The sequence below is a fragment of the Scyliorhinus torazame genome, chromosome 8 (assembly GCF_047496885.1).
Source record: "Scyliorhinus torazame isolate Kashiwa2021f chromosome 8, sScyTor2.1, whole genome shotgun sequence".
NCBI classification, from domain to species: domain Eukaryota; kingdom Metazoa; phylum Chordata; class Chondrichthyes; order Carcharhiniformes; family Scyliorhinidae; genus Scyliorhinus; species Scyliorhinus torazame.
Window position 1 is genome coordinate 160830469 of NC_092714.1, and position 24841 is coordinate 160855309.

Below are 24841 nucleotides of genomic sequence, written 5' to 3' on the forward strand. Positions count from 1 at the left end.
GTGGGTTGCTAATTGGTCAAATTGGATTTTTCCTGCTCTTTTCTTTCAGAGAGCTTCATTGAGCTACTTCATTGAAATCCCTGGAAATCCTCTCCCATCAGTACAAGATACAACTGACTGAATTGCAGCAATAGAAAACAAACTAGCACTTGCCTGTTCATAATCCGCTCACTCCACAACAATGTTACCATTGTGAAGTTCCTTTCTCAGGTTTCTGCCTTCAATTCTCTGACACTTATCTTTGCTGCTCGTTCTCCCACCTATCTAGTATTCTCTGATCCTGTTTCCTCCCTTTGTCTGTATTCTCCATTCTCACTCATTGTGGAAGTGGACCCTATCTCTGCAGGTCCCTTTTTGACTTCCTGACCAGACACGTCAGGTTCTATTTGTGGATCCGTGTCCAGTCGTGGGCTATTTGCATCCCCAGGTAACGGAATTTGGTCTGGGCCTCTTTAAACGGCAGTTCCCCAGCTCTGACCCTCCCCCCTGCAGGTTTTGTGGGCTTGCTCAAGTTAACTTTGTAACCTGAGAAGGCTCTGAACTCCTTCAGAAGTTTATTATCCCTTCCAAGCTGGCCTGGGTTTGAGATGTAGAGAGGCAGGTCATCCATGTAGAGTGAGACTCTATGCTTTCTGTCCCCTCTTTGGATACCTCTCCAATCTTTCGCCGTTCTGAGGGTGATCACCAGTAGCTCGATTATCAGAGCAAACTGCAGCGGGGATAGCGGGCATCCTTGCCTCATGCTTCTGTGCAGCTGGAAGTATGTAGAGTTGATGGTATTTGTCCATAGGCTCACCATGCGAGCACTGTACAGTCGTTTCACCCAGGAGTTGAACCCTGGCCTAAACTCAAACCGTTTCAGTACCTCTAGGAGGTACTTCCATTTGACTCTGTTGAAGGCCTTTTCTGCGTCCAGTGGGATGATCACTTCCGGTATTCTCTCCCCGGATGGGGTCATATTCCCGTTTAGCAAGCGCCTGATGTGAGCTGCCTGCTTTGATAAACCCTGTCTGGTCCTCAATGACCCTAGCTCTCCAGCCGCCACCAGAGCCTTCGCCAGTATCTTTGCGTCTGCATTGAGTACTGAGATGGGCCTGTAGGACCCACACTCAGTTGGGTCTTTGTCGTTTTTGGATACCAGCGATATTGAGGCCTGTGCCAGTGTTGGTGGCAGAGTGCCCCTTACTAGCGAATCTGTGAACATCTCCCGCAAGTGCGGATCAATGCTGGCGCGTACATTTTTTTTAGAAGTCCCCCGGGAATCCATCTGGCCTCAGCGCTTTCCCCACCTGCATGGAGTTAATGCTCTCCATGACTTCCCCAGTTCTAGTGGTGCTTCCAGGCCCCTTTCCTTATCTTCCCCCACAACCGGCATGTCCAGTCCATCAAGGAACTGCTTCGAATCCCCCTCTGGGGGCTTGGCGGTGCACAGCCCTCGGGAGAAGTTTGTGAACGCTTTGTTGAACTTTTCTGGCGCAGCAACTAGCCTGCCGCGTCTGTCTTTAATCTGAGGTTTTCCCTCGTGGCTGCCTGCTTTCTCAGCTGGTGAGCCACAGCAGGAGGCTGGCTTTGTCTCCTTGTGCGTAAAAGGTCCCCTGTGTCTGGCGGAGCTGGTGCACTGCTTTCCCCGTGGAGAACAGGTCAAAGTCCACCTGTAACATTTTCCTCTCCGTCAGTAGTTCCATGGCCAAGGTCTAGGAGTACTGCTGAGCCACATTCAGTAATAATAATAATCTTTATTGTCACAAGTAGGCTTACATTAACACTGCAATGAAGTTATAAAAAGCCCCTAGTTGCCACATTCTCACGCCTGTTCGGGTACACAGAGGGAGAATTCAGAATGTCCACATTACTTAACAGCAAGTCTTTCGGGACGTGTGGGAGGAAACCGGAGGAAACCCACACAGACACGGAGAGGACATGCAGACTCCGCACAGACAGTGACCCAAGCCGCAAATCAAACCTGGGACCCTGGCGCTGTGAAGCAACAGTGCTAACCATTGTGCTACTGTGCCGCCACTGTGCCACCCATGTATGGAGTCAACCGGCTGTTGCCTAGCCGCCCTCTCCTTCGCAATATTTCCCCCCTTATCATTTACTTCTGTGCCTCCCACAAAGTGGAGGGGTGAGACCTTCCATTCTGGTTGTTAGTAACGTATCCGTCTATGTCCTGTGATATCTGTTCACAAAAAACCTTATTGGCCAGAATGGCCATGTCCAGCCTCCATCGAGGGCGTTGGCTCCGGCCTGTCTCCAGCCTCACATCCACAAAGTGTGGAGCTTGGTCAGAGAATATGATTGCGGTGTAGTCCGCTCCTACTACCCCTGGAAGCACCACTTTCCACACTACGAAGAAGTCGATCCTGGTATATATCCTGTGTACCTGGGAGAAAAAGGAGAACTCTGTCTCCTTCATGTGTGAACCTCCATGGGTCCACTGACCCCATCTGTTCCATGAAACTGTTCAATTTCTTTGCCATGTTTGACCTTTTTCCCAACTTGGGGATTTCTGCCATGATTTTCTTTGTGAATTCCACGTCGTCCCAGCTGGGAACATACAAGTCTAGGGGACCACTAGTGTCCTTTCCGGAAAGCACTAACCAAGATGCACCACCCCCTTGGTCCATAACCGTCCTCGTCGCTGTGAATACTGTCCTCTTATTGAGCAGTGCAGCCACCGTCCTAGCCCTCATCACATAGCACAATTGGTAAGTCTCCCACCCAGCTCGCTCTTACCCGCAGTCAGTCATTCTCTTCCACCACCCCCACCCCCCACCCCACCCCCCCACCCCACCCCCCCCACCCCCCCCCACCCCCCACCCCCTCCCCCCCGCCCACCCACCCCCACACCCCCCCCCCACTTTGAAAATAGACCAAACATATGAAGCTCTCAGAAAAATTATACTTTTGGAGGAGTTCAAAAATTCAATTCCTGATGTAGTGAGAATTTATGTGGAAGAGCAGAGAGTTAAAACTGCGAGATTGGCAGCAGAAATGGGAGATGATTATGAATTAGTTCCTAAATCAAAGCTTGGTTTCCGACATCAGTTTCAGTCTGTGAGGGACAGAAACTGGGGACATGAGAAATACTCAAGTGGTAAAAGTAAAGGTGATCTGATGGGAGATAATAAAGAGAGTGTACCTCGGATTAAAAAAGAAATCCAGGAGGGTGGAAAATAAATGAAAAGTTTCAAATGTTTTCACTGTAATAAACTAGGCCATGTAAAGTCAATGTTGGTGGTTGAAGAAAAGCACTGGGAAAGCTGATGTGGTAAAACAGGATAAGACAGTGGGGTTTGTTAAGGTGGTAAAGGAAAGCCCAAGTGAAGCGAAGGAGGGGCAAAAGATTGTACAGCCTGATCAAGAGGTGATTGATAAGAAGGTGCCAGATGTCTTTAAATAATTTACTTGTGTGGGTAAAGTTTACTCATGTGTACCAGGAGGAGCAGGGAAAAAAGGTCACAATTTTAAGAGATATGGGAGCTAGTCAATCTTTAATGATAAGAGATGAGGGGTTATGTAGTTTGGGAAGAATGTTGCCAGAAAAGGTGGTAATATGTGGAATTCAGGGTGGGAGGAGTAGTGTTCAATTATATAAGGTAAGATTGGAAAGTCCAGTGAAGAGTGGTGAAGTGGTAGTACGAATACTAGAGAAACTATCTTGTCCAGGAATATATTTTATCTTGGGTAATGATATAGCTGGATCGCAGGTGGGAGTGATGCCTACAGTGGTTGATGAGCCAGTGAAAAATCAGACAACTGAAGTGTTGAAGGACAAATATCCTGGGACTTTTCCGGATTGTGCAGTAACAAGGTCGCAAAGTCACAGGTTAAGATGAGGAGAAATCAGAGAGTGAAGCTAAAGGTGAAGTGCAATTATCAGAAACGATTTTTGATCAGATGGTTGAAAAAGAACAAGAACAGGTGGAGGATGAGGCCGATATTTTTAGTTCAGGAAAATTGGCGGAGTTACAACAGAAAGATATAGAAATAAAACGGATGTATCAGAAAGCATACACGGAAGAGGAATCTGCGTGTATACAAGAGTGTTATTACCATAAAAGTGATGACTTGATGAGAAAATGGAGACCTTTACGTATGCAGGCGGATGAAAAGTGGGCAGAAGTTCATCAAGTAGGATTGCCAGTAGGGTATAGAAAGAAGGTGTTGCGAGTTGCACATGAGGTATCAGTGGGAGGTCATTTGGGAATAAGGAAAACTCAAGCTAAAATCCAAAAACTTTTTTATTGGCCTGGACTACATAAATATGTAGTTAAAATTTGTCAATCACGTCACACATGTCAAGTGATAGGGAAACCTCAAGCAGTGATAAAACCAGCGCCCTTAATACCCATTCCAGCATTTGAAGAACCTTTTACAAGGGTCCTAATTGATTGCGTAGGACCGCTTCCTAAAACAAAAAGTGGGAATCAATATCTTTTGATTATAATGGATGTGTCTACTAGATTTCCAGAGGCCATTCCAGTACCTAATATTACAGCTAACATGATTGTGGAGGAGTTACTTAAATTCTTTACTAGATATGGACTACCCACAGAAGTACAATTGGATCAAGGATCAAATTTTACCTCAAGGTTATTCAAAGAAGTTATGGATAGCTTTGGAATAAAACAATTTAAATCAACTGTATACCATCCAGAATCGCAGGAAGCGTTAGAAAGGTGGCATCAGACATTAAAGACAATGTTGAGGGCATATTGTCACGATTACCCAGAGGATTGGGATAAAGGAATTCCATTCGTACTGTTTGCAATTAGGGATGCACCTAATGAGTCAACCAAATGTAGTCCGTTTGAACTAATTTTTGGTCATGAGGTAAGAGGACCACTTAAATTGATTAAGGAAAAATTGGTGAGTGAGAAATCAGAAAACATTATTGGATTTCGTGTCAAATTTTAGGGAACGATTAAATAGAGCAAGTGAATTGGCTGGACAACATTTAAAAGTTGCACAAAATGTGATGAAACAGGTCGCGGACAAGAAATCCAAAGTTCGTAGTTTTGCCAGTGGAGATAAAGAACAAAAGAACAAAGAAATGTACAGCACAGGAACAGGCCCTTCGGCCCTCCAAGCCCGTGCCGACCATGCTGCCCGACTAAACTACAATCTTCTACACTTCCTGGGTCTGTATCCCTCTATTCCCATCCTAATCATGTATTTGTCAAGGTGCCCCTTAAATGTCACTGTCGTCCCTGCTTCCACCACCTCCTCCGGTAGCGAGTTCCAGGCACCCTCTCCACTCTGCGTAAAAAACTTGCCTCGTACATCTACTCTAAACCTCGCCCCTCTCACCTTAAACCTATGCCCCCTAGTAATTGACCCCTCTATCCTGGGGAAAAGCCTCTGACTATCCACTCTGTCTATGCCCCTCATAATTTTGTATACCTCTATCAGGTCTCCCCTCAACCGCCTTCGTTCCAGTGAGAACAAACCGAGTTTATTCAACCGCTCCTCATAGCTAATGCCCTCCATACCAGGCAACATTCTGGTAAATCTCTTCTGCACCCTCTCTAAAGCCTCCACATCCTTCTGGTAGTGTGGCAACCAGAATTGAACACTATACTCCAAGTGTGGCCTAACTAAGGTTCTATACAACTGCAACATGACTTGCCAATTCTTATACTCAATGCCCCGGCCAATGAAGGCAAGCATGCCATATGCCTTCTTGACTGCCTTCTCCACCTGTGTTGCCCCTTTCAATGACCTGTGGACCTGTACTCCTAGATCTCGTTGACTTTCAATACTCTTGAGGGTTCTACCATTCACTGTATATTCCCTACCTGCATTAGACCTTCCAAAATGCATTACCTCACATTTGTCCGGATTAAACTCCATCTGCCATCTCTCCGCCCAAGTCTCCAAATAATCTAAATCCTGCTGTATCCTCTGACAGTCCTCATCGCTATCCGCAATTCCACCAACCTTTGTGTCGTCTGCAAACTTACTAATCAGACCAGTTACATTTTCCTCCAAATCATTTATATATACTACAAACAGCAAAGGTCCCAGCACTGATCCCTGTGGAACACCACTGGTCACAGCCCTCCAATTAGAAAAGCATCCTTCCATTGCTACTCTCTGCCTTCTATGACCTAGCCAGTTCTGTATCCACCTTGCCAGCTCACCCCTGATCCCGTGTGACTTCACCTTTTGTGCTAGTCTACCATGAGGGACCTTGTCAAAGGCCTTACTGAAGTCCATATAGACAACATCCACTGCCCTACCTGCATCAATCATCTTAGTGATCTCCTCGAAAAACTCTGTCAAGTTAGTGAGACACGACCTCCCCTTCACAAAACCATGCTGCATCTCACTAATACGTCCATTTGCTTCCAAATGGGAGTAGATCTTGTCTCGAAGAATTCTCTCCAGTAATTTCCCTACCACTGAAGTAAGGCTCACCGGCCTGTAGTTCCCTGGATTATCCTTGCTACCCTTCTTAAACAGAGGAACAACATTGGCTATTCTCCAGTCCTCCGGGACATCCCCTGAAGACAGTGAGGATCCAAAGATTTCTGTCAAGGCCTCAACAATTTCCTCTCCAGCCTCCTTCAGTATTCTGGGGTAGATCCCATCAGGCCCTGGGGACTTATCTACCTTAATATTTTTTAAGCCACCCAACACCTCGTCTTTTTGGATCTCAATGTGACCCAGGCTATCTACACACCCTTCTCCAGACTCAACATCTACCAATTTCTTCTCTTTGGTGAATACTGATGCAAAGTATTCATTTAGTAGCTCGCCCATTTCCTCTGGCTCCACACATAGATTCCCTTGCCTATCCTTTAGTGGGCCAACCCTTTCCCTGGCTACCCTCTTGCTTTGTATGTACGTGTAAAAAGCCTTGGGATTTTCCTTAACCCTATTTACCAATGACTTTTCGTGACCCCTTCTAGCCCTCCTGACTCCTTGCTTAAGTTCCTTCCTACTTTCCTTATATTCCACGCAGGCTTCGTCTGTTCCCAGCCTTTTAGCCCTGACAAATGCCTCCTTTTTCTTTTTGACGAGGCCTACAATATCTCTCGTTATCCAAGGTTCCCGAAAATTGCCGTATTTATCCTTCTTCCTGACAGGATCATGCCGGTCCTGAATTCCTTTCAACTAACACTTGAAAGCCTCCCACATGTCAGATGTTGATTTGCCCTCAAACATCCGCCCCCAATCTATGTTCTTCAGTTCCCGCCTAATATTGTTATAATTAGCCTTCCCCCAATTTAGCACTTTCATCCTAGGACCACTCTTATCCTTGTCCACCAGTACTTTAAAACTTACTGAATTGTGGTCACTGTTACCAAAATGCTCCCCTACTGAAACATCTACCACCTGGTCGGGCTCATTCCCCAATACCAGGTCCAGTACCGCCCCGAAAGGGCGAAGGAGATTTCAGCTTTTGTGACCCCAGATGGTATATACCAATAAAGTTTTACTATTGTTACCAGTGGTAGGTGGACCTTTCAAAGCAAGGTTTTGTGGATCTTATCAGATTGAAAGGAAATAAAGTGAGGTGAATTATGTGGTAAAACACCAGATAGAAGGAAGAATCACCAAGTGTGTCATGTGAATATGCTTAAAAGGTACTTTGAAAGGGAAGGAGAGAAAAAGGAGGAGGTTTCAATGATTCTAACTCAAAGTGACGAACCAAATCCAGATGACTGTGAATTTGACATACCTCAAGTTAAATCGGAAAACGAGGATATTCTTAAAAACTGGGATAAATTGTTGAGTTACCTTCCAGAGGAAAAACGGACTGACCTGAAAGAGTTATTGATATCACATGGGCATATTTGTGGAGATAAATTGGGAAGTACTAAAATGGCTATACATGATGTAGATGTGGGAAATGCTGTTCCAATCAAACTATATCCATACAGACTTAACTCTTTAAAATTGGCACAGGTTAACAAAGAGATTGAGAGTATGCTTAAAAATGGCACAATTGAAGTGGGTTGCAGCCAATGGAGCTTACCCACAGTGATGGTACCAAAACCAGGCAGTACCCAACGGTTGTGTGTGGACTATAGAAAGGTTAATGCAGTTACAAGAACGGACTCTTATCCTATCCATCGTTTGGAGGATTGCATTGAGAAAGTGGGACAATCAGCTTTTATTTCCAAACTGGATTTACTTAAAGGTTACTGGCAGGTACCTTTATCCGAAAGGGCGAAGGAGATTTCAGCTTTTGTGACCTCAGATGGTATATACCAATTCAAAGTTATGCCATTTGGCATGAAAAACGCTCCAGCCACATTTCAACAGTTAACTAACAAAGTTGTTTCAGGATTATCCAATTGTGTGGTACACATCGACGATCTAGTAATTTTCAGCCAGACGTGGACAGAACATTTAAAACATCTGATGGATTTATTCGATTGACTTCAGGAGGCGGGTTTGGTGATAAACCTATCCAAAAGTGAATTTGGAAAAGCCCAAGTCACTTTCCTTGGCCATACAATCGGACAGGGTCGAATGGTCCCACGGGATGTGCAACCAAAAGTTATTGGGGAGCTTCCGATACCCTCAAGACAAAGGGAAATAATGTGATTTCTTGGCATGAGTGCATTTGATCGAACATGAATGCAAAAGTTTTGTAGCATGATTGCTCCACTGATGGACTTGCTGAAGAAATGTCGAAAATTTCAGTGGACAGCGGACTTTCAACAGGCATTTGACTGTCTGAAAACTGTGATAACCAATGCTCATGTGTTGGAGAATTACAAGGGACTTTGCGATCAGATTAAACTAAAATACCTGACTTTAAAGAGAAATGCCGAGGCGTAGAGAAATGGACAGATCGTGCAAGGACCTTCTTGTTCAAAGAGACTGTCAATCGAGACGGATTTCAGTTGGAGGAAAAAGAACGAAAAACAAAATGGACTATATTATTATATCTGTTTGTGTGTGTTGTTTTTTGAAACGAAAATGTATATTTACTGTGTGCATTTCTTAAAGGATAGTGAAAAGGTGAAAAATGAAACCATCTTGAAGTTGATGGTTTATTTTTTTTGTCTTGGGGGCTGGTGTCATGTGAGAGTACCTTTAACAAATGGGTGTTTAAGAAATGTATTTTAACAAATGGGTGTTTATCAGTGATATCAGAGTCTGGGCTGTCTGTCAGCTTTTTACTTTTGTTTTAGGCTGTTTGCTGCAGGGTGTGTTTCAGTTTCGTTTTCAGTGTTGGAGCTGAAGCCAGACAGACAGAGCAGGTGTACAGTTGATCTCTCTGCCATGAAAAGACTATCTCTTGATCATTTGGTGAATTCAGAATTATAAATATTTTCAATAGTGAATGTAAATCTGATGTGCTTCTGTTAAAAGGTGTTTTTCTGTCTTCTGGATGATGTTTGGGAAGTTATTAAGGATTACTTCGTGTTGGATTCTTTAGGGGTTGTATTTGAATTAATGGTTGCTAAGATGTTCACTATGTTTCAAAAAGGTTAACTTGAGTTCCTAGAATAAACATTGTTTTGTTTTAAAAATTACTTTTCCATTTCTGCTGTACCACACCTGTAGAGTGGGCCGTGTGCTCCCCACACCACAATCTATTAAACGTTGTGGGTCAGGTGAACTCCATGCTACACTTTGGGGTTCTCTAAGCCCTGGCCCATAACAAATGTTTCCGTTGTCGCCATGCGTGATCTGTCGTAGCCAGCATTCTATACCCCACCCCTCAAATTTTCCCCTGGGCCTGTCCACCCCTCCATGCCCCTGCGGACCTTCACCCCCCCCCCCCTCCAGCTGTTCCTCCTATCTAGAGTTTCTCCCCCCCCCCCCCTGCTGTCAGGCATTCTCTCCCCGACAGGAGTTGTGCAGCGGCACCCCCCCCGCCTCGCCCATGCTTGCCTGTGCTAGCTCTCCCACTAGTATGGAGGCCCCGCCTGGGAAGCGATCTTTACCTTCCCCTACCCTTTGCGTTTCTCTCCCCTCTTCACCCCTTTTTGTACCTTACCGCTCTCAACCCCTCCTTCCCGAGACTCATAGTCAGAAGATGAGGCAGATCTGTCCTACGCAATTAGTATCTTCTTTTAAACAGAGAAAGCAAGAGTTCGAGTTCACTGATGTTGTCGCTGCCTTCCCGGCTGTCCTTGTGCACAAAATCGCCTGCTTCTGCTGGTGTGGTGAAGTTGTACTCCTTACCCTGAAAAGTCACCCAGAGTTTTGCGGGGTACAGCATCCTAAACTGCACATGGCTTTTTTATAGGGCCGCCTTGGTTGCGTTGAATTCGGTCCAGCGCTTGGCCAGGTCTACCCCAATGTCCTGGTACACACGGATTGAGTCACACTTACAGGACCATGTGTGCCTTGCTCAATTCAGGATCTTTGCCCGGTCTTGGTACAATGCAATTTTCTGATGATGGCCCGCGGCTACTCCCCGGCCTTGGGCTTTGGCCAGAGTGACCCGTGGGCTCTGTCCACATCTGGAGGCTTTGGGAAGCTTTCCATTCAAACATGCTTGCCCAGCGTCGGTACCATGTACTCCATGGGGTACCTGCCCTCCATTAGGACCAGAATGCGAAGGTTTTGATGGCATGTCCGGTTCTTGGTCTTCAACCTTCCCCTTCGGAGTCCCTTGTGTCGTCAGCAACCTTACCATCTCTGTCTCCAGTGAGGCAATCCGGTTGCTTTGGATGGCTGCTCCCTGATCGTCTCTTCCTATGTCTCCAGTCGCCACTACGCCTTTTCCAGTGCCACTTGAAAGGGGACCCGTGCCTCCACGACCGCCACCTTCACCGTCACCATCATTTCTTATTTGATGGAGTCTCTGTGCAGTTGGAGCTCCTGTGTTAGGAGCTCCATCCATTCATTTATCGGGGGTCGCCCGGCATATGTCCTGGCAGCCCATCCCAGTCGGGTGCTGCTGATTCCTCGTCGCCCCGCTTGTTTTTACCGCCTCAATGTTTCTCTGCTGATTCTGCCATCCTTTCGGCTCCTCAAATTGTTGCCTGGCATGTCTCGTTCGTTGTGGTGGTGTTGGAGAAAGATGGATTTTTTGTTCTGGGTTTAGTGGCCTATTTTGGGGCTAAAAGTCCTAATTTCACGTTTCCAGGAGGAGAGTCAACTTTGCGTCCACTCAGCACATCCCCGTCACCAGAAGCCCTGTCCTCAATTAATTGATGTCAATTGGAAAGATGCCCGATACTCTGGCTTGTGCCCCACTTCCTGATCCCTGTATTCTGGGCCTATTCCACGACACAATCCATCATGTTTTATCACCACCAAATCCTCTTGTTCTGGAAACTTTCACATTGTAGAGGGTGCCATCTCTGCTACTCCACTACTGGGCCGATATCTGGGGTTTGAGTATCTGTGTGTGTCTCTCTCCAGCTGGCACTGAAACTTCAGAGGCCAGGGGATGCCGCACTGGGACACCTCCACGGAAGAGAGCACTGAATCAAGCCTGCCGTTTATCCCTAACCGGAAGCCTGAGGCTTATATCACACAGATATCCAGACCCCTACCAATGCCCAGGTGATTCTCTCTCTTGCCGGTGGTGCAACACCCACCCGGTTCCTACTTCGCTGGAGTAGCTTTCCCAAGAGAGAGAATAGGACACTGCTGTTTATTACCTAACCAGCAGCCTGTCCTGAGTGAATCGCTCAAGATGACCCTAGATTCTTGAACCCGGAATTAAGGTGAGGAATATCTTAACAATGACTTGGTCAGAGATCGCTGGTGAGAGATTGAAGAATTTAAACGACTCCAATTATCAGCAAATCAAGGTTTATTGCAAAACCCAGGTCAAAATCATCAAACAGAAGAAATTATAATAAAATCTTAAACTCTAACACACACTAAGTCTATTCAGAAAGTACTATAACGGACACAACGAAAAATCTTATTGTTACACAGTTTTAGCAATGACACAGAACACAAATCAAGTCCCCTTCCCCAAAGCCTCAACCACTATCAAGGTCAAGGGAGTTTCGCAAGCTGCTGCAGGGTACTTACAGTCACAGGCTGCAGGAGGTCAAGTCAAAGGTGGAGAGGTCAAGCCAAGAGACCCTCAATCGAAACACAGCCCCTTTTATATCCGTTTTACCTGGCTTTTTCCTGTGTTCGGCCAGCCCCTTTTGCATTGAATTGGTAAGGTTTAAAGTTGCCGCTGGTCCCGCCCCCTTTGAGCCGGTCAGAGCTGTCGACTTCCGGGTTTTCCTCCCCCTTTGCGTTGTATCGTTCCAGTTTAAAGTTCCCGCTGGTCCCGCCCCCTTTGAGCCGGTCAGAGCTGTTCGCTTCCGGGTTTTCCTCGCAGGTCCGCTCCTTCCAGCCAGGCAGACCTGCCGCGATTTGAATTTGGCGCCGACTCCGCCCCCTCTGAGCCGGTCAGAGCTGTTCGCTTCCGGGTTTTCCTCGCAGGTCCGCTCCTTCCAGCCAGGCAGACCTGCCGCGATTTGAATTTGGTGCCGACTCCGCCCCCTCCACCCAGTGAGTTCCTGCCGGTGGCTTCTGTCAAGATTGGAGTACCTCCCCCAGGTCCGCCTCCAACTTGGTTTTTTCTACCGTTTATCTTCAAGGGGCTTTTCCAGCGCAATATACTGAGCCCAGACAGTCTGCTTTTTGGGATAACAAGGTTAAGCTCTCTTGTGAAGATTTTCAAAGTCTTCCAGCTGCTCCGGAGATGGCTGCTATTCTCACCTTGCTATGTTGATGGGGTGTTAATTGGATTCTGCTCTGGTGGAGGCCAAGTCATTTACATCTGCATGGGGCTATGACCATCCCATTGTCCTGCTTGCAGGCAGGCCCCCTGTGTATTCCCGTGCCCCTTTGTCTGTGTTTTAATCTTATCTCGTTGTCTGGCTCCTTCTTCCTTGTGGCTCCTAGGGGGGGGTTTGTAAATACCTATGCCCCTACTCAGCTCAGCGGATCAAGCCTGCTGGGAAATCTGGTTACGTTCTCTTGGCTGAAAAGTCAGTTTACAGTCTCTGGGTTTTATCCTTGGGCAGTCCAAAAAGGCCGAATTGCCCGAAAACCTTACAGATGCCCCTTCGATACGTCCCTACCTGCTTGGACCGTATCGACACAGGTGAAGGGCAATCATTTCCTTTTGTGTGGACCGTAGGCCCTCCCTCAACAACATGCGAAACTACAAGTCCCAAGACAGTTCCCTTAATCTATGCTACCCCTGATTTCATTGAAAGGGAAAGACAAGACCATACTTAATTCAAACACACAGTAACATACCCACATTTCACCGGAACCCCAAACGTAAGGGTCCCTGTACATATATCACAATCAAATAACTGAAACCCGCGAATCCATACAACTATTTACATGTGACTCTATTTATTTCACTAAGGATCCTTTTTTCTGGGCTGCACTTCGCTTCTTCCCGTTGAAGGCTCTTCATTTTTCCTCCGTCGTCGATACCTGCAGCTGAGAGGTTCAGTACAACTGAGGCGACAGCATAATGTACCCCCTGGTACAACATTTTCTTTGTGGGGGCAAACACTAAACCATTCTCAGGCCCCCCTGGTGGTGATCGGACAGTTGTGAGGGTCGATTGGTTGGGCTGTGGGCAGGGGTCGCTTTACCTGAACCAGCAGTTCGGTAGCTTTTACAGTCATCCCTTCCCTGGGCGTTACACATCCCTCCCCAGTGCGGTCAATTCATCCCGTTCCCTGGGTTCTGCCATCACCTTACAAAAGTGATTAATGCCCCTTGTGGACATGCCTTGGTAGACCCCCATAAACACAAATAAATGCCTTGGTCAGAAGCCCACCACTTATCCCAGCAAACGGTGATCCTACCCGGTGACCCCGTGATGGTCCGGTAGGTGTTGTTGTCCAGGCGTTCCCAGTCCGAGGACCGATCCCTCATGTCCAGCCTCAGCTTCCTGGGCCACCACCATCTCCCCAAAGGAATGTCCCCCTTACAGGCTAAACACACCCGCCTGCCCTCAGTCACTCTAACCCGGTCAGTCGCCACCTGTATCTCCTCGCAGAGTACAGAGGCCTCTCCATAGGTGAAGCTCTGGTGGCTGGAGTACCTGGTCGAGTTCGACCCCAGCCACCCAGGCCACCTCCCCAGGTGTGAGTAGCGGGTCTGCTCTGTGGCCACCTGGTTTCCCTGTCCGGTAGTGACAAGAGGGGCTCTGCCGCCAGAGCACCCATAGACAAAGGACTCTTCTGTCTCGCCTCTGCGTAGTTCTCCCGGTCCCACCATCGCCAAGATCAGCAAACTCCACATCGTCGGGTGCCCCATCTGTAAAAGAGACAAAACACATCCTTGCCCCTACGGAACTACCTACCTTAAAGTGCCTGGGTTCTATGCAGCGGCAGCAGCAGCTTCCGCTTTGAAGTTGTGAAATCAACATGAAATTGCCGCAGCCTGTCTGTGGTTCTGTGTCCACAGCCCGGCTCCACCAGGGTCCTAGTGCCTGCCGCTATCCGGCGGCAGCAGCAGCTCCCGCTTTGAAGTTGCCGCAGCCTGTCTGTGGTTCTGTGTCCACAGCCCGGCTCCACCAGGGTCCTAGTGCCTGCTGCTCCATCATTATACCATTGCACTAGGCGCTTCTGTGATCCCACGATCCTAAATAACCCACACACCACTACACACTAATTAGAACTAACAGGGGGGGAATGCTATATACAATGCCACCCGTCTCCGGGTGGCCAAATTAAAACTGGACCCCGCTATACTGGGGCAGTTCACCTGTTTGGACCAACGGCTCGGGCCAGACCTCCCCCTCCTGGGGGTTCGGGCTGCCCCTTGCCTCTCCTTCCCCAACAGGGTTCGGTGATCCCTCAGCGCTCCCTTCTACTCGGGCCCCCTTACTGCGGGACCGGGTTCTAGGGAGGTGTGATGGGGACCATCTTACCGGGGGCTTGGAGACCCGATTGCTCCTTCGTCCCCTGACTGGTTCCCAAGCCCAAGGTGATACCTCCACTTCCTCCGCCTCCTTAGCCTCTATACTAAGGCAGGCTACCTGACCCACAGGTAAGGGCTTGGGAATCGTTACTGTCCCTGGGCTGGGTGCTTGCAACACTGTCGGTTTCTTTGGGACTGCCCCTTCGGGACAGCACCTTGTCACCGGTTGTGTGACCGTGGAGTCAGGGACCTCTCCCACCGTCGTTAATTCTGCAGGCGGCTTCTCCACTATCACCCCCAGCCCCCCCCCCAACTTGCTCTTACCGGCCCTGGTGGGGTCGAAAAGTTTGCATTGGTTCACGTGGAACCATTTAATCTTCCGGGGGAGCTGTACTGCGTAAACCATGGGGCTGGCCTTGTCCACTATACTGTACGGTCCCGCGTACAGTGGCTCAAAGGCTCCTACCCGTGCAAAATTCCGGACCATTACTTGTTCCCCTATGGCCCATTCCTGGGTAGTGTGGGGCTCGAGCAGCAGCTTGTTCCTCCGGTGCTGGGTTCCCATGTTAAATGCTGCCTGCCAATTAATTTCCTTCAGCTGCTCCATCAGCTTCTTAGCGAACCTGTCCCGGTTTACCTCCCTAAGCTGCCCCTCTGTCAGGGAAGGTACCCTGACATGGATCGGGGTTCTCATAACCCTCCCTGTCATGAGCTCGTGCGGGGAGTACCCTGTGCTCCTGGACTGGCTTGCTCGGATCCCCATTAAAACTAGGGGTAAGATTTCTACCCACCGGTTGGGCGAGTTGCCTGTTTCTTTCCTGATCCTCTCCTTTATGGTCCTGTTTAACCTTTCCACAGGACCTGAGGATTGAGGGTTATAGGCCACATGCCACTTTGCCTTAATCCCCAGGACTTTTAGGGTCGCTTGCATCACCTGTCCCGTGAAGTGACTCCCCTGATCTGACTCCACAAACTGTGGGAGTCCCCACCTCGAGAATACCTCCCTGATCAATATCCTGGCTGTGCCTGCTGCGGTGGCTGTTCGGCAGGGGAAGGCTTCTACCCACTTTGTGAAAATATCCACCAGCACCAGACAGTACTTGTAACCCCCTGCCGCTGGGGGAAGAGGTCCAATATAGTCGATCTGTATCGACTGCCAGGGCCCCTCCACCCTGCGGATGTGCCCCAACGAGACCTTTCTTTTCTTGGGATCCGGGTTATTAGTAGCACACACCAAACAGCTCGCGCAGAAATCGCGAGCATCCTCCCGGAGGCTCGGCCACCACCCCACCCTCTCCACCCGTTGCCAGGTGGTCTCAGGGCCGGGATGTCCCGCTCCGGGGCTCTCATGGGCCATTTCAATAAATTCCCTATGGTGCTGGGAAGGCACTATCCACTGGTCCCCCCTGAAGAGCATGCCCTCCTTCAGGGTGATGTCCTTTCCCCCATAGGGCCCCTCTATCCTTTCCTGCCTACCCATGGCCGTTATGACTTTCTTTAGCTCGGGGTCCTGTCCCTGGGCAGTGGCTAGATCTGGGGCCAAACTCGTTCCATCCCCCCTCTGGGGCTGTCTTGTAACGGCCGCTACCTGTCCCTCTTCGTACGGGTCCCACGCTATCCCATTCTTAGCCCCCTCTCGGGCCAGGCCGTCTGCTCTCTGGTTCCCCTCGCCCCGTGGCTCTGTTTTGGAGTGAGCTTTCACCTTAAGGATATACCTGTCCTCCCCCTGCCCAACTGCTGCCACGATCTTCTCGAGGAGGGGTTTTGTGGCCAGTGGCTTTCCATCCGAGGAGGTGTATCCTCGGCGGGACCAGATAGCCAGGTACTCCGTGCAGGAGTTGCATGTAAACATGCTATCTGAGCAGATGGTATACGGCGTGGGAAAACGGTCGGGGTGGGTCACCACATACATCACTGCAGCCAGCTCTGCCTGCTGGGCGCTGAGTGTATGGGGGAGTTTAAGGGCCAGGGCTATCTCTGCATCGGGGTCCCAGATCCCACAGCCCGTGAACCTGACGCCCTCTGCTACAGTACTGGACCCATCCACATAGATCTCCCTCCCTGTGGGGTGCAGCCCTGCCCGGAGTCCGAACCCTACCTCCCATACCCCTTCTACGGAACAGTGGTGTGGCTCCCCGGGGTATATCAGGTTGGCAGCGAGCTGTGGCTCATTCAGCCCTTTTACCTGAAGGGCCATTTGTGACAGCAGGAGGGTCCATCTGGTGATTCTGGCGCTGCTGACCGTGCCGTCCTTAATCCTGCCGTCCAGCAGCATTTGGGTCGGGGTGTGATGTGTCAGGAGGGTGATGGGGCCCATCCTGACAAATACCTGCATCCGCTTTACCGCCCAGTGGGTGGCCAGCAGATGCCTCTCACAGTTGGAGTATGCCCGCTCCACGTCTGTGAGGACCCGAGAGGAGTATACCACCGGCCTCAACTTGCCATGCCGGGTCTGGAGGAGCACAGCACTCAGGCCATCACTGCCTGCGGCCACCTCCAGGAAAAACTCCTCCCGGGGGTTAATGGCTCCCAGGGCTGGGGCTTTCTGCAAGTCCTCCTTGAGTCGGACGAACGCCGTCTCACACTTACTGTCCCAGTCCCACTCCACCCCCTTGTGCAGCAGCCTAAGCAGAGGCGCTGCTGTGGTGGCATAGTCCTCAATGAAGTCCCTGCAGTAGCCGGTGATTCCTAAAAAGGACCGTATCCCCTTTACATCTACGGGGACTGGGAGTTCCTGCACTGTTTGTCTCCTGGCAGTGTCAATTCCTCTCTCACCAGCTCTCAGGGTTAACCCCAGGAACTTCACCTCTCCTACCCCGATCTGTGCCTTTTTAGGGTTAACTTTCAGCCCTCCTTTGTACAATAACCCTAACAGCTCGTCCACCAGTGGCCCATGCTCCTCACTGTTACTGGTGAACAACAGGATGTCGTCCACATACTGCACCAGCTTGTGTGGCTCACTGAACCCCTTTAAGCATTCGGCCATGCATTGATGGAAAATTCTCGGGCTGTTATGGAATCCCTGCGGGAGACAGGTCCAGGTGTACTGTTGCCCCTTAAAGGTAAAGGCAAACTTATATTGGTCCTCCCGTCTGACCGGGACGGACCAAAATCCATTCGAAATATCCAGCACCGTAAAAATTGAGGCGGATGCTGGAATTTCTCCTAGCAAGTCTGCCACGCCCGCCACCGTTGGGGCGCAGGCCGGGATGTTTTTATTCAGGACTCTGTAGTCCACGGTGGCCCTCCAGGAGTTGTCCGGCTTCCTCACCGGCCAGAGCGGTGAGTTCACATGGGTGGCAATTGTCCTCAACACCCCTTGCCGCACCAGTGAGTTTAGGGCCACCTCCAAGTCTGCCTCTGCTTCCCGGGGGAAGCGGTACTGTTTCTGGGGCTGGGACATGGGGTCCCCATCTACCCTGACCTCTGTCCCAGTAACTCTCCCACAATCATGCTTGTGGGTGGCAAAAGCAGCCAGATTCCTGCGGACATACTCCCTGAACTCTTCCGGGGTATTCCTCTCCAGGGCTTCTAAATCGTACCCTTCCTTTGGCTGTACCACGCACAAAGCTCCCTTCTCCTGGGCTCTGTCAATTACCCTCAACTCCCTTTCACTCCCTTCCGTTGCTGCACCCCACAGGCAGTGATTTCTTAGGTCCACCAGGATCTGATGAGCCACTATAAAATCAGCTCCTAGGATCCCTTTCCCCTCCTGTTCCCATCTCATCAGGACGCATTTCCAGTGCGCCTGGAGTGCCCCTAACCTGATAGACAGGGGAACAGAGAAAAAACCCATTTTTTCGTTCCCGGTAAATCCGATGAGACTATAGGGTACCCCGCTAGACAGAGGGGATGCTCGGGGATTGTCCGTGTGGACTATAGTACTGGAAGCACCTGTGTCCAGTAGGTAACTCCCGACCGTATCCTGGACCTCCATCTTGACCCAGGGTCTCCCGCACGGGCCATACTCCAGTGGGCATAGAAAGGTGGACTGCTGAGGGGCTAGTCATTCGGAGGCTTCCCTGGGTGAGGGAGCGGGCTGACCCTGGCCCGTTGCCATTGCCACCTGTCCTGAGCCTTGCAAAAGGGCTAAAATTTTACTTACCTCGATGGTTTCCGGGGCAGCTGCTCCTGCCGCCGGGGTCTGACTCTCTACTGCGGGAGCCCTCTCCTGCTTGCTAGGGTTTTTACATTCCCTCTTGAAATGCCCGGCCTTCCCACACCCGTAGCATACCGGTTTCTTGTCGGAGGTCCGGGTGCCCTCATGCTTCCACTCTCTCTTAGGGGCTGGCGCGATTTCATGCACCCTACCCTTAAGGGGCTTGTCCTCACCCCTCTCCCCATTACGATATGCGAGGGTAAGTTTCCTAAGGACCTCTTCCTCATTAAGGGCCGGGGTCTGCGGGTCGAACCAGTGTTCGGCTTTGGCCCTAACGTTAGGGAGACAGTTGGCAACTAGGGTCTTCAGCCAGTGGGCGGTTCTTTCCCCTAAATTCCGTCTATCCGCGGGAACCCCGCATGCCTCCATATAGACAATCCACAGCCTGTCTGCGAACATGGTGGGAGATTCCCCTGGTTGCTGCTTGGTTTCCCCCACCCTCATGAAAGGGCTCCCCAGATTCAAGCCCATCGCCTCCAGAACAGCAGTCTGTGCTGCCGCCCATGTGTCAGGTCTTCCCCCATTCCCAGAGGTCACTGTCCTGCATAGCTGTGCATCTAGGGTCATCAGGAGCATCCTTATTTGCTCCCCCTCGTCGCAGTCATTAATGCTGGCTGCCTGTTCCACCTCCATAAAATGAAGCGACGGATCCCCTTTTGGAGTTAGCCTGGGAACGTGGGCCACCATCCCCCTGAGCGCGGATGCCCCATGAGGAATGATAATGTCGCCCTCAACCGGTCCCCTATTCGCCAGCCCCGCCGGGGGACCATACCTTCTTTGTCTGACAGGGCACATCTGCCCTACCTGGGGTTCCTGCTCCTCCTCCCCACTGTCCAGCTCTCCTGCCCCGTTGGGTAGCCCCCCTGTCCCCGGGCTAACTACCCATATAGGAGACGCCGCTATCTGGGGATACACCACTGCCCCCCCTTGGACCTGCCCCTGACCGGGCGGTCCAAACCCTACCTGCTGACCCGGCCCCATCACCGGCATCCCAGGCAGCGGTCTGTCCCCATCCCATGGGGACCCACATACGAAACCAGGCGGACACGCCGCCAGCTGGGGGTACCCTGCCGACCCCCCTTGGACTTGCCCCTGAACGTGCATTCCGATCCCCCCCTGCCGACCCGGACACAATCCCGGTGCCTCAGGAGGCGGTCTATTCCCCTTGGCCTTTGGGGAATCATCCGCTGCGAGGAGCACCTTGCCCCTAGGGAACCCCCCTGGACCTACCAGGTGTATCTGTCCCCTGAACTTGGACAAGGTCTCCTCCAACTCCGTTATTCGTGCCTGGCACGGCCCATGGGCACAGTCCCCTACTTCCTCGCGAGCCACTCGGTACGCTGCCTGGATGTCCCGGAACTTCCCCTCCAGCTTCCTACACTGCTCTGTACTCCGAGCATAGAGTTCCTGGAGACTCCGTTCCTTTTCTTTACCCTCCACTATCTGGCAGTGGAGATAGTCCTTCTCACACCGGTTAGACTCGCTTTCCTGTTTCATTTCTGCCAATTCCTCCCGCAGTCGTTCCGCTGCGCTAGCCTCCTGCTCTAACTCTTCGATCCTTTGCTCTGTTTTGACTACCTGCTGGGACAGGCAGACCAGCCAAACTGCCTTCTCCAAGTGCTTTTTGTGCGCCTTACTTTCTGTCCATGCAGCCGCTGCCATTACCGGTTGCTCCGCATTGATTAGTTCTGAGACCCAAGGTTTGGTGAGGTTGACCTTTTGCCACATATACGAGAAGATTCTCTCCTCCATTTTACTTCGTTCCCTCACCCCCTCTGCCAAGTCACATACTCCACGCCACCGGGGTCCTGCCGCGGTCGCCATTGTAGAGGGTGCCATCTCTGCTACTCCACTACTGGGCCGATATCTGGGGTTTGAGTATCTGTGTGTGTCTCTCTCCAGCTGGCACTGAAACTTCAGAGGCCAGGGGATGCCGCACTGGGACACCTCCACGGAAGAGAGCACTGAATCAAGCCTGCCGTTTATCCCTAACCGGAAGCCTGAGGCTTATATCACACAGATATCCAGACCCCTACCAATGCCCAGGTGATTCTCTCTCTTGCCGGTGGTGCAACACCCACCCGGTTCCTACTTCGCTGGAGTAGCTTTCCCAAGAGAGAGAATAGGACACTGCTGTTTATTACCTAACCAGCAGCCTGTCCTGAGTGAATCGCTCAAGATGACCCTAGATTCTTGAACCCGGAATTAAGGTGAGGAATATCTTAACAATGACTTGGTCAGAGATCGCTGGTGAGAGATTGAAGAATTTAAACGACTCCAATTATCAGCAAATCAAGGTTTATTGCAAAACCCAGGTCAAAATCATCAAACAGAAGAAATTATAATAAAATCTTAAACTCTAACACACACTAAGTCTATTCAGAAAGTACTATAACGGACACAACGAAAAATCTTATTGTTACACAGTTTTAGCAATGACACAGAACACAAATCAAGTCCCCTTCCCCAAAGCCTCAACCACTATCAAGGTCAAGGGAGTTTCGCAAGCTGCTGCAGGGTACTTACAGTCACAGGCTGCAGGAGGTCAAGTCAAAGGTGGAGAGGTCAAGCCAAGAGACCCTCAATCGAAACACAGCCCCTTTTATATCCGTTTTACCTGGCTTTTTCCTGTGTTCGGCCAGCCCCTTTTGCATTGAATTGGTAAGGTTTAAAGTTCCCGCTGGTCCCGCCCCCTTTGAGCCGGTCAGAGCTGTCGACTTCCGGGTTTTCCTCCCCCTTTGCGTTGTATCGGTCCAAGTTTAAAGTTCCCGCTGGTCCCGCCCCCTTTGAGCCGGTCAGAGCTGTTCGCTTCCGGGTTTTCCTCGCAGGTCCGCTCCTTCCAGCCAGGCAGACCTGCCGCGATTTGAATTTGGCGCCGACTCCGCCCCCTCTGAGCCGGTCAGAGCTGTTCGCTTCCGGGTTTTCCTCGCAGGTCCGCTCCTTCCAGCCAGGCAGACCTGCCGCGATTTGAATTTGGCGCCGACTCCGCCCCCTCCACCCAGTGAGTTCCTGCCGGTGGCTTCTGTCAAGATTGGAGTACCTCCCCCAGGTCCGCCTCCAACTTGTTTTTTTCTACCGTTTATCTTCAAGGGGCTTTTCCAGCGCAATATACTGAGCCCAGACAGTCTGCTTTTTGGGATAACAAGGTTAAGTTCTCTTGTGAAGATTTTCAAAGTCTTCCAGCTGCTCCGGAGATGGCTGCTATTCTCACCTTGCTATGTTGATGGGGTGTTAATTGGATTCTGCTCTGGTGGAGGCCAAGTCATTTACATCTGCATGGGGCTATGACCATCCCATTGTCCTGCTTGCAGGCAGGCCCCCTGTGTATTCCCGTGCCCCTTTGTCTGTGTTTTAATCTTATCTCGTTGTCTGGCTCCTTCTTCCTTGTGGCTCCTAGGGGGGGGTTTGTAAATACCTATGCCCCTACTCAGCTCAGCGGATCAAGCCTGCTGGGAAATCTGGTTACGTTCTCTTGGCTGAAAAGTCAGTTTACAGTCTCTGGGTTTTATCCTTGGGCAGTCCAAAAAGGCCGAATTGCCCGAAAACCTTACACTTACAATTGTTTGTGCAAAGTTTACTAATGAGATATTTGGTTATTTGCAGGGAGGAAGTTTGATCTACGTGTCTATGTACTCGTGACGTCTGTAAGTAGATTTTGTTTCTGAAGCCCCTCTTGTGTTCGGTACCACTTAAACAGAAAGAACATTTATCTTGTTAAGGTTTTGAGTTAGTTACAAAGTGGTGTCCCTTACTTGGCATGAAGGAAGGCTCACCTCATGTCTCACTTGGTGATGCCATTTCATGTTGTTCTGATAGTGGATTTGTACAAGACTAAACAGGGTAGCAGGGTACAAGCCCGATTCTACACCCGGAATCTTAAGAACATAAGAACTAGGAGCAGGAGTAGGCCATCTGGCCCCTCGAGCCTGCTCCGCCATTCAATGAGATCATGGCTGATCTTTTGTGGACTCAGCTCCACTTTCCGGCCCGAACGCCATAACCCTTAATCCCTGTATTCTTCAAAAAACTATCTATCTTTATCTTAAAAACATTTAATGAAGGAGCCTCTACTGCTTCACTGGGCAAGGAATTCCATAGATTCACAACTCTTTGGGTGAAGAAGTTCCTCCTAAACTCAGTCCTTCCCATATTTTGAGGCTATGCCCCCTACGTCTGCTTTCACCCGCCAGTCCTACCTATTCCCTTCATAACTTTTTATGTTTCTATAAGATACCCCCCGCATCCTTCTAAATACCAACGAGTACAGTCCCAGTCTACTCAACCTCTCCTCGTAATCCAACCCCTTCAGCTCTGAGATTAACCTAGTGAATCTCCTCTGCACACCCTCCAGCGCCAGTACGTCCTTTCTCAGGTAAGGAGACCAAAACTGAACACAATACTCCAGGTGTGGCCTCACTAACACCTTATACAATTGCAGCATAACACCCCTAGTCTTAAACTCCATCCCTTTAGCAATGATGGACAAAACTCAATTTGCCTTCTCAATCACATGTTGCACCTGTAAACCAACTTTTTGTGACTCATGCACTAGCATACCCAGATCTCTCTGCACAGCAGCATGTTTTAATATCTTATCATTTAAATAATAATCCCTTTTGCTATTATTCCTACCAAAATGGATAACCTCACATTTGTCAACACTGTATTCCATCTGCCAGACCCTAGCCCATTCACTTAACCTATCCAAGTCCCTCTGCAGACTTCCAGTATCCTCTGCACTTTTTGCTTTACCACTCATCTTAATGTCGTCTGCAAACTTGGACCCCAACTCCAAATCATCTATGTAAATTGTGAACAATTGTGGGTCCAACACGGATCACTGAGGGACACCATTAGCTACTGATTGCCAACCAGAGAAACATCCATTAATCCCCACTCTTTGCTTTCTATTAATTAACCAATCCTCTATCCATGCTACTACTTTACCCTTAATACCATGCATCTTTATCTTATGCAGCAACCTTTTGTGTGGCACCTTGTCAAAAGCTTTCTGGAAATCCAGATATACCACATCCATTGGCTCCCCATTATCTACCGCGCTGGTAATGTCTTCAAAAAATTCCTCTAAATTAGTTAGGCACGACCTTTCCTTTTTGAACCTATGCTGCGTCTGCCAAATGGGACAATTTCCATCCAGATGCCTCGCTATTTCTTCATTGATGATAGATTCCAGCATCCTATGACTGGCCTATAAATACCCGCTTTCTGCCGACCTCCTTTTTATAAACAGTGGTGTCACGTTTGCTAATTTCCAATCCATCGGGACCACCCCAGAGTCTAGTGAATTTTGGTAAATTATCACTAGTACATTTGCAATTTCCCTAGCCATCTCTTTTAGCACTCTGGGATGCATTCCATCAGGTCCAGGAGACTTGTCTACCTTTAGCCCCATTAGCTTGCCCATCACTACCTCCTTAGTAATAACAATCCTCTCAAGGTCCTCACCTGTCATAGTCTCATTTCTATCAGTCACTGGCATGTTATTTGTGTCTTCCACTGTGAAGACCGACCCAAAAAACCTGTTCAGTTCCTCAGCCATTTCCTCATCCCCCATTATTCAATCTCCCTTCTCATCCTCTTAAGGACCAATATTTACCTGAGCCACTCTTTTTTGTTTTATATGTATGTAGAAACTTTTACTGCCTGTTTTTATATTCTGAGCAAGTTTACTCTCATAATCTATCTTACTCTTATTTATAGCTTTTTTTAGTAGCTTTCTGGTGCCCCCTAAAGTTTTCCCAGTCCTCTAGTCTCCCACTATCTTTGCCACTTTGTATGCTTTTTCCTTCAATTTGATACTCTCCCTTATTTCCTTTGATATCTACGGTCGATTTTCCC

The 24841-nt window shown here is 49.5% G+C and overlaps 1 protein-coding gene across 1 annotated transcript in view; it reads left to right on the plus strand.

Annotated features, from left to right (window-relative positions):
• ttll9 (tubulin tyrosine ligase-like family, member 9) overlaps positions 1–24841 on the plus strand; it is a 401093-nt gene that overhangs the window by 304094 nt on the left and 72158 nt on the right. The window contains exon 5 of the mRNA XM_072514478.1: positions 22586–22626. Coding sequence (XP_072370579.1) covers positions 22586–22626 — 41 coding nt within the window. The remainder of the gene's footprint in view (positions 1–22585; positions 22627–24841) is intronic.